Source organism: Cebus imitator, unplaced genomic scaffold (assembly GCF_001604975.1).
Source record: "Cebus imitator isolate Cc_AM_T3 unplaced genomic scaffold, Cebus_imitator-1.0 Scaffold372, whole genome shotgun sequence".
NCBI lineage: Eukaryota > Metazoa > Chordata > Mammalia > Primates > Cebidae > Cebus > Cebus imitator.
The window spans coordinates 925,716-934,383 of NW_016107687.1; the positions used below are offsets into that span (position 1 = coordinate 925,716).

An 8,668-nucleotide genomic window follows, 5' to 3' on the forward strand; every position below is an offset into this window, starting at 1 on the left:
AAAAAAAAAAAAAAAAAAAAAAAAAAAAAGATATTTATCATTTACAATCACCTTCTTTACCAACATTTTAGGAAAGTAGTCATCACTCACAATCGTAAGATAAGAGCTTTTTACTGTACTTTATTCCAGCTGGGATCTGGTGACAGGTACACAATATATGGCAAAGGATGGTTTTACTGAAAAGTTAATTCTGAAATGGTCAAACTGTTGGTTTACTACTTTTCTCATTTCCACATGGAATGACTATATGCTAACGTCTTTGCAAAAAAAAAAAAAATCATAAAATGTTTTTATGAAAACACTTTCCAAATACAGGTAAATTTAACAGTCCTGTCATGTCCACAGAAATTTAAACTAAGAGTCACAAAAATTTTGTTTTAATTACCTGTAGGTCCGTTGGGCTAGTGCTTCTGCACATACCTGCCAGGCATCTGGGGAAATCTTTAACTGTTCAAAATAAGCCAGGGCCTATAAGATTGCGAAACAAAAAAATGCATTCAGTATAAACAATCTCAATGCCCTGCTAATACTAAACAAAATATTCTGAGAGTTGCAAACCTAATAACAAATCAGTAAACTTAATAGGAAAACAGCTAAAATATTAAATGCAGGCTTACAAACATTTGCAATTTAGGGGCCATTCCTAAAAATAGGTTAAACAAATATAAATTCCATCAGTTAGATAATCAAACCTGTTTTCTTACAGCAGCAACATAAAAATGCCCCACAGACTTCACTGAGTTATGATGAAGAATGAGAGCCAAGTGCTTTGTCAAATGCCAGACTACTGAGAAACTGTAGAGGATGGGTTATGGGTGTAATCATTTTACAATATGCAATTATAATAAAATGGCATGTGAAGGGCACTTTTCCTATTTAATAGCACATCTGCTATGAAAGGGGTGATTATAAAAGATAAAACACACTGTGTACCTTATCTGACCTACTATTATACAGAAGAGTACTTCAAGTCTTTAATTGTATCATGTAAGTTACCTAAAGAGATTAAAATTGGAATACAAGTTCATGATATGAATTTCGAAAAATATTAAATAACTGAAAAGGTCAAAGCTTGAAGAAGTTTCTTATCTCTACGCTTAAGAATTCAGGGCCTCGTAATGAGAAGTAACAGTAGCAACAAAGAGTAAGAGTATTCTAGAATGGATGCAGCACCAGGTCCATATGCTCTCTACCCAACTGTTGGGAAAACAGGAGTTACTTCAGGCACTCTTCCCATCAGCATGTTGCATCAGATGCAGGTTTCACACATGGCAATGGACAAATAGTAGTGAACATTTTGTGAAAAGCACCTCCAACAGAGAAGAAAATTGCACATAAATTGGAAACACTGCTAGATGATTTGATAGCAATTATGCACTGATACAAAACCTGACATAAGGTAAAAGGAACATTAGCATTAGAGGGACCTAATTTCAATTGGTGAATATTTTTATAACGGTGGTGTCTCCCACCAGTGATGAAATCAATTTATGAGTCCTGAACAATAATTTAAAAAATGAAATAGAGAATATTAGATATTCCACACTGTACCTAGCAAGAATATTATTTTCTGTAACTTATTTATGTGTACACATACATATAAATATACATACACACTGGGTCGTCAAGATGTAAAATTATTTTTTTCTTTGGGTTAGAGATCAAAGCCACTGTATTTATATTTAGATGATCGTTTCCTATACTATGCAATTGTATGAATAAGGGACTGGGTTTTCATACATGGTCTCAATGGCTGCCCCTACTGACAGAAGACCAGGTAAATGAAGGCGATTAGATGAAGACCATCAAATATAATATTAAATAGGCAGTGTAACAAAAAAATACATTTGGACTTTGCAGTGGGTTGCTGGCACAGAGCTCTTAACTTAGAGTTTCCTGAGTGACAGGACTGTCTTTTGTCATTTATAATGAGCCTCTTTAGGCCAGGCACAGCAGTTCACACCTATAATCCCAACACTCTGGGAGGCCAAGATGGGAGGATCACTTGAGGCCAGCAGTTCAAGACCAGCCTGGGCAACGTAGTGGACCCCTGTCCCTACAAAAAAATTTAAAAATTAGCCAGGAACAGTGACATGCACCTGTAGTCCCAACTGCTTGGGAAGCTGAAGTGAAAGCATGACTGAGGCTGCAAGGTCAACAGAGTGTATGTTAATGAGGTAACTTGATGCAGGAACCCTAGATAGCCTAAAGATAGGGCTGGGTACCAGAAAGAGCAAGTGATTAGAGGGTTGGAACTTTTAGCCCTAACCACCAACCTCTGGGAAGGGGAGAGGGGACTGAAGATTAAACTCTATAAAAACTCTTGAAGTTCCAGGTTGGCGAACACACTGAGATGCTGAGAGGGTAGTGTTCCTAGAGAGGGCACAAAATCTCTATGCCCCTTCCCCGATACTTTGCCCTATGCACTGCTTCCATGTGGCTGCTCATAAATACACCTTTATTGTAAAGGTGTATCCTTTACAATAAATTGTAAGTGAAGTGTTTTTCTAAGTTCTGTGGGCTTCTCCGACAAATAATCAAACTCAAGGAGGGAGTTGTAGGAGCAGAAATATGAGAAGTTCTAGACTCAATTGGTGTCTTAAGTGGGGGTGGTTTGTAAGACTGAACCCTTAACTTGTGGGATGTGATGCTAACTCCTGGTAGTGTCAGAAGTGAAATTATTTGTAGGACACTCGGTTGGTGTCCTCAGAATCAGAGAGTTGGTTGTTGGTATTGGAAAACAGCCCAGAGTAAATAATGGGTCTCTTTAGAAGTTAAGACAATAAGAACACAGGCAGCTATAAAAGATACTACCAGTTGATATTCTTGTATCAGTGAATTGACGAAAAAAAAAAAACAAAAAATTAAACAAAAAAAAAAGATACTACCAGCTTAGTTGCTTCTAACAGCAGTCCGTGAAACCTAGGGTTTCCTTTAGGAATATCTCAGAGGTTAGCCAGGCATGGTGGCACGCGCCTGTAGTCCCAGCTACTCGGGAGGCAGAGGCAGGAGAATCGCTTGAACCCAGGAGGCGGAGGTTGCAGTGAGCCGAGATTGAGCCATTGCACTCCAGCCTGGGTAACAAGAGCGAAACTCCATCTCAAAAAAAAAAAGAAAAAAAAAAGGAATATCTCAGAGGCCAGAGGACAAGGTAGAGGTTAATCATGTATGTTGCATTACCGCCTAATATTTCACTTACAAAGGAGGGGAGAGGTGGTTTCAGCTGCTAGAATTGCCATGACATACCACTTTCTTTAAATAATAGCAGGTTTTAAGCCAAAGACAAGCATTTTATTTTATTTTTATTTTTACTTTTGTTTTGAGACGGAGTTTTGTTCTTGTTGCCCAGGCTAGAGTACAACGGCGCGGCCTCGGCTTGCTGTAACCTCCACCTCCCGGGTTCAAGCAATTCTCCTGCCTCAGACTCCCGAGTAGCTGAGATTACAGGCATGAGCCACCATGCCCAGCTAATTTTGTATTTTTGGTAGAGACGGGTTTCTCCATGTTGGTCAGGCTGGTCTCAACTCAAACTCCTGACCTCAGGTGATCCGCCTGCTTTGGTCTCCCAAAGTGTTGAGATTACCACACCTGGCCAAGCGTTGTATTTTTTTAAAAAGTGGGAGAGGAAAGATAACCTGAAAAGTTTTTAGTTTTTAACCAACGCCTTTGTACTCTAAATGTATGCATTACTAAACCACATTGAAGAACAAGTCCTAGCTTTCATCACCTATTTCTACCCCATACCTTTTTTCTAATGGTTTATTGAGTCTATGTGACAAGTCAGTTCAACTGTATTGCCCAGTAAAAAAGAGAATTACAGATAGACAACTGAGCAACTGGGGGTTGGCAGACAGTCATTCTGCTCACCACCAAACTGAATCAAGTTTCTACTACTCCCGAACTGGCAACAAAAGGGCTTTGAGATTCACTTTTCTTAAGATTTCTTCCCTTTTCATTCGAATAAATTGCTATTCAGATTGGCCAAATGGGATATCAAATTATGCCTGGACCTGGATGCTTAAAACATGTCTGTGACAGAACCCATTTTTATTGATAAAAAACACAACTTCTGTATTAAATCCACTAACAATGTATTGGTTTAACTTTTCTGAAAAAGAAATCATGGCACATAGTAAAAAAAATTGGATGCTTTGAAAAAATCTCCCAGAAAAAAAAAAAAACAACTGGATGCTGGAACTTAAGAAATAAAAAATTTCAAGAGGCACATAAAAAATAACAGCAAAGGCCATCTAACAACTAAACATATAGTCAAAGGTTTTTAATTATAAGCATGCAATACCAAGCTAGACTACAGGTAAAGATCTATGATGCTTCAACTGTGTTTGAAGGCTGGTAATATAAAACTCTATGGCAAAAAAGATTTGTTTACACAGAGAAGTCATGGATTTTAAATGTCTTTTGATGCCCTTACTTGTTAGATAGGTATCTTGTAATTAGCTTGATACTTACAGTATCTGCAGGGCTACTTATTTAGTAGCAGAAACATACACATGGTACCATATTAGAAACTAGTTGGGATTTTTTTTTTTCTGCTTTAAAAGGTATTTTTCTTAAAATATGAAAAACTACTATAATATTCAGTGAGATTATTAACTTCATTTAGCTAATTTATAAAAAGTATTCTTTGCCATGAAAAGTATAAAGAAAATGCCTTTCCCTTCCACTTACCCTATACTTCAGAACACCCATGTCTTTAAAAAAATTATAGGCTCATTCTTTATATTGTCTCATTCAGATACAGTCATGATTACAGTTGTAGGCCACATTATATTTAATTGTTTACATTTATCCAACTATCCCAGCACTCGATAATGGATTCTTGTCATGTAATTATTTTACTTAAGACATAGCCTATCATAACTGCTTATTTATGTCTGCCTAGACCAAATAACAAGAATGTTAAGTATCACTAATGTGGCTGGGCAGGGTGGCCATGCCTATAATTCCAGCATTTTAGGAGAACAAGGTGGGCGGATCACTTGAGCTGAGGAGTTCAAGACCAGCCTGGGCAAGATGGTGAAACCCCATCTCTAAGAAAAAATTTTAAATTGAAAATAGTAATAATAATAATTAAGGCAAGCATTAAACAGCTTGTATACACAAAGCCAAGAAATGAAAAAAAAAAAAATACGCATGTCTGCTGCTATGGAGAGTCCCTCAAACGAACGCTTTGCATTACAACTTTTCAGTAATTAGAAATAATGACTGATGATGCATAAAGATCTGCCTTCAATCTCATGTGATTTTAATACCTTTGTTTGGCCAAGTAAACAGAAAATAAATCACAACACTCAATGTTTCTGTATTCAAAATATATTCAAATAGCTCAATTTTTTTTTTGTTTCTGTTCATTTCTACCCAAATTAGACCTTTGTCAGGTGCATTTTTATTCAAGTCCTCTAATACAAATCTGTGGTTAACATGCTTTAAAAAATGATTCAGCAGAGTAACTTACCCTTTGTCTAAAGTCTGAATCAGCATTTGGATTTAGCCCTAATAGAGCCTGTTCATCCATCCTTGCTGCTATACGTGGAGTTTTCTGGCTACAATAGGCTTGCCCTCTGATCCCACAGAAGAATTTATAAACATCTGCCACAAAAAAAAAAGTTGAAAGAAAACATTACTTGAAAAATAAATAAATGCTTATCCCAAATAACATAAGTGGATAAAATCATGCAAAAAAGCTTAAATGTTTAAAGGACTTCTTTTGAAATTTATCTAAATTGCAACTGAAAGTTAAGAGCCTAATTCTCAGAAAAATGGGCCCTGCTAACTACTCCACTAATGTGTAATTTCTAAAAATCTAAAGTATGGCATTAAGGTCCTCAAACTTTATTCTTCAACATCTTTTAATAGGGTATAGAAAGTAATCCTTTTCTACTTTAAATAGAAGTACCTAATTTATGTAGTTTTACTTATCTCCAGTACTTAAAAATGCTATTGTACAACTGCAGTAAGTATAAAAATGTCAAATCCAGGCTTTTATTATAACAGTTTAAGTATAATAATTTGCCTACTTCCAGATACCAATATCACAAAACTTTTTTAAAACATCAGAATGGCTGACCTCAGAGTTCAATATCCTTTGAAGTGTTTACAAAGTACTACAAGAGAAATCTAACGAAAGGAACAAAGTAACGAAAAACCAGTCATTTAGTTTTTAAGCAATGGACTAGTTTTGCATTTTACAGATCTCTGCTCTTGCCAGCCAATTTTAAAAATTTCAAAAAAATGTTTTTCAATAGTAGATACAAAAATCCACAAATGGGCCTGGTGCAGTATCTTGCACCTGTAATCCCAACACTTTGGGAGGCCAAGGCGGGCAGATCACTTAAGGTCAGGAGTTCAAGCCAGCCTGGCCAACATGGTGAAACCTCTTCTCTACTAAAAATACAAAAATCAGCCAGGCATGGTGGTGCACCCCTGCAATCCCAGCTATTCAGGAGGCTGAGGCAGGAGAATCGCTTGAACCTGGGAGGCGGAGTTTGCAGTGAGCCAAGACTGCGCCATTGCACTCCAGTCTGGGCAACACAGCAAGACTCCATCTGGGTTGTGGGGAGGGAGATCCACAAATGACTTAACATGGACACTCTTAAGATTTTTTAATCTCTGAGAAGTAATCCACTTCTTAACAATATAGGTTCTAACATTTTAAAATAATAAGCCCCAAAAAGCACCCTAGCTTTTGATAGAATGTATATTCACGCCGGGCGCGGTGGCTCAAGCCTGTAATCCCAGCACTTTGGGAGGCCGAGGCGGGTGGATCACGAGGTCAAGAGATCGAGACCATCCTGGTCAACAAGGTGAAACCCCGTCTCTACTAAAAATACAAAAAATTAGCTGGGCATGGTGGTGCGTGCCTGTAATCCCAGCTACTCAGGAGGCTGAGGCAGGAGAATTGCCTGAACCCAGGAGGCAGAGGTTGCGGTGAGCCGAGATCGCGCCATTGCACTCCAGCCTGGGTAACAAGAGTGAAACTCTGTCTCAAAAAAAAAAAAAAAAAAAAAAAAAAAAAAAAAAAAAAAAAAAAAAAAAAAAAAAAAAAAAAAAAAAAAAAAAAAAAAAAAAGAATGTATATTCACTTGAGCTAACATGGAACAAACTCTAAATGATATGAAAATGATATTTATTCTCTCAAGACCTCAGAGGTATAGAGACTGGCTATTACTACTTCCATTAATGACTGTGGGGGGCCAGGCATGTTGGCTCACGCTGGTAGTCTCAGCACTTTGAGAGGCCGAGGCAGGAGGATCAACTGAGGTCAGGAGTTCAAGACCAGTCTGGCCAACATGGTGAAACCCCCATCTCTACTAAAAATACAAAAAAAATTAGCTGGGCAATGTAGCACACACCTGTAATCCCAGCTACCTGGATGGCTCAGGCAGGAGATCTGCTTGAACCTGGGAGGCAGAGGTTGCAGTGAGCTGAGATCACGCCACTGCACTCCAGCCTGGGCAGCAGAGGGAGACTGTCTAAAAGAAAAAAAAAAGGCTGTGAGGCTTTTTTTAAATTATCATAGCCAAAGAAGCCAAAAGACTAACTGGGTTAGGGGTAGGGGAAAAAAGCCTTTTGGGAACAGTGAAGTCAGGATCAGAACCAGGTTACAGGATACCTACGACACATTTTTGTGTTTTCCCCTGAGCCTGTCTGAATCAAATGATAAATCAGGATATGGACTCAAGAGCTCTGAAGACAGCTCAGCCCTTTCTCATGGTTCATATCACACTTGCAGACTTCAAGGCAGTGAAACTCCCCACTGCCCTCAGATTACGATCTACTTTTGAATGACTCCTCACTATTCCGTATCCCAGGTCAGCAAGGCCAGTGCTAGTGAACCACATGGCAGTTCTCCAATGGTACTCTACCTTTCATCTTTGCACACTGCTCTTTTTTCTTCTTACTAGGTTAACCCCTGCTGTCCTTTGAAATAATACTTAGAAGACATTTCTTTCAAGAACACTTCTTTGACCCCTATGGTCCCACTCTCCCAAACTGGATTACATGTCCCTGCCAGCTTACTAGTTCTTTTTTTTTTTTTTTTTTTTTGAGACAGTCTCACTCTGTCGCCCAGGCTGGAGTGCAGTGGTGCGATCTTGGCTCATTGCAGCCTCCGGCTCCTGGGTTCAAGTGATTCTTCTGCCTCAGCCTTCCAAGTAGCTGGAATTACAGGGGTTAGCCACCACATCAGCTAATTTTTTAGTAGAGATGGTTTCACCATGTTGTCCAGGCTGGTACTGAACCCCTGACCTCAGGTGCTCTGCCCACCTGGGCCTTCCAAAGTCCTAGGATTACAGGCGTAAGCCACCATGCCCAGGTATCTCTCATAATCTTAAAGGGCAAGGACTGTCTTGACTATTCATCACTATGTCCCTAGGACATAGCAGAACATAGGCTTTGGATTTGAAAGACCTGGTTTGTATCCCCATCTTGTCATTTTTAAATTGGGGCCGCTTGGACAACTTACAAAACCTGAGACAGCCTTTTCTATGACATGGGAAAAAGACCATCTGCGTCATAAAGTTGTAAAGTCTTCAAAGAGATAAGGTATGCAGAGTATGCCTGGCACACAGTGGGCCCTCAATAAGAGCCAGGAACATGGGGGATGGAAACTACTTGGAACATTGTTTTTTTTTTTTTTTTTTTTTTT

The 8,668-nt window shown here is 38.6% G+C and overlaps 1 protein-coding gene across 1 annotated transcript in view; it reads right to left on the reverse strand.

The window, feature by feature from the left end:
* XPOT (exportin for tRNA) overlaps positions 1 to 8,668 on the reverse strand; it is a 38,886-nt gene that overhangs the window by 27,188 nt on the left and 3,030 nt on the right. The window contains exons 2-3 of the mRNA XM_017507309.2: positions 5,477 to 5,610; positions 386 to 468 (exon numbers count right to left, since the gene is read on the reverse strand). Of these exons, the coding sequence (XP_017362798.2) occupies positions 386 to 468; positions 5,477 to 5,536 (143 nt within the window). The 5' untranslated portion in view covers positions 5,537 to 5,610. The remainder of the gene's footprint in view (positions 1 to 385; positions 469 to 5,476; positions 5,611 to 8,668) is intronic.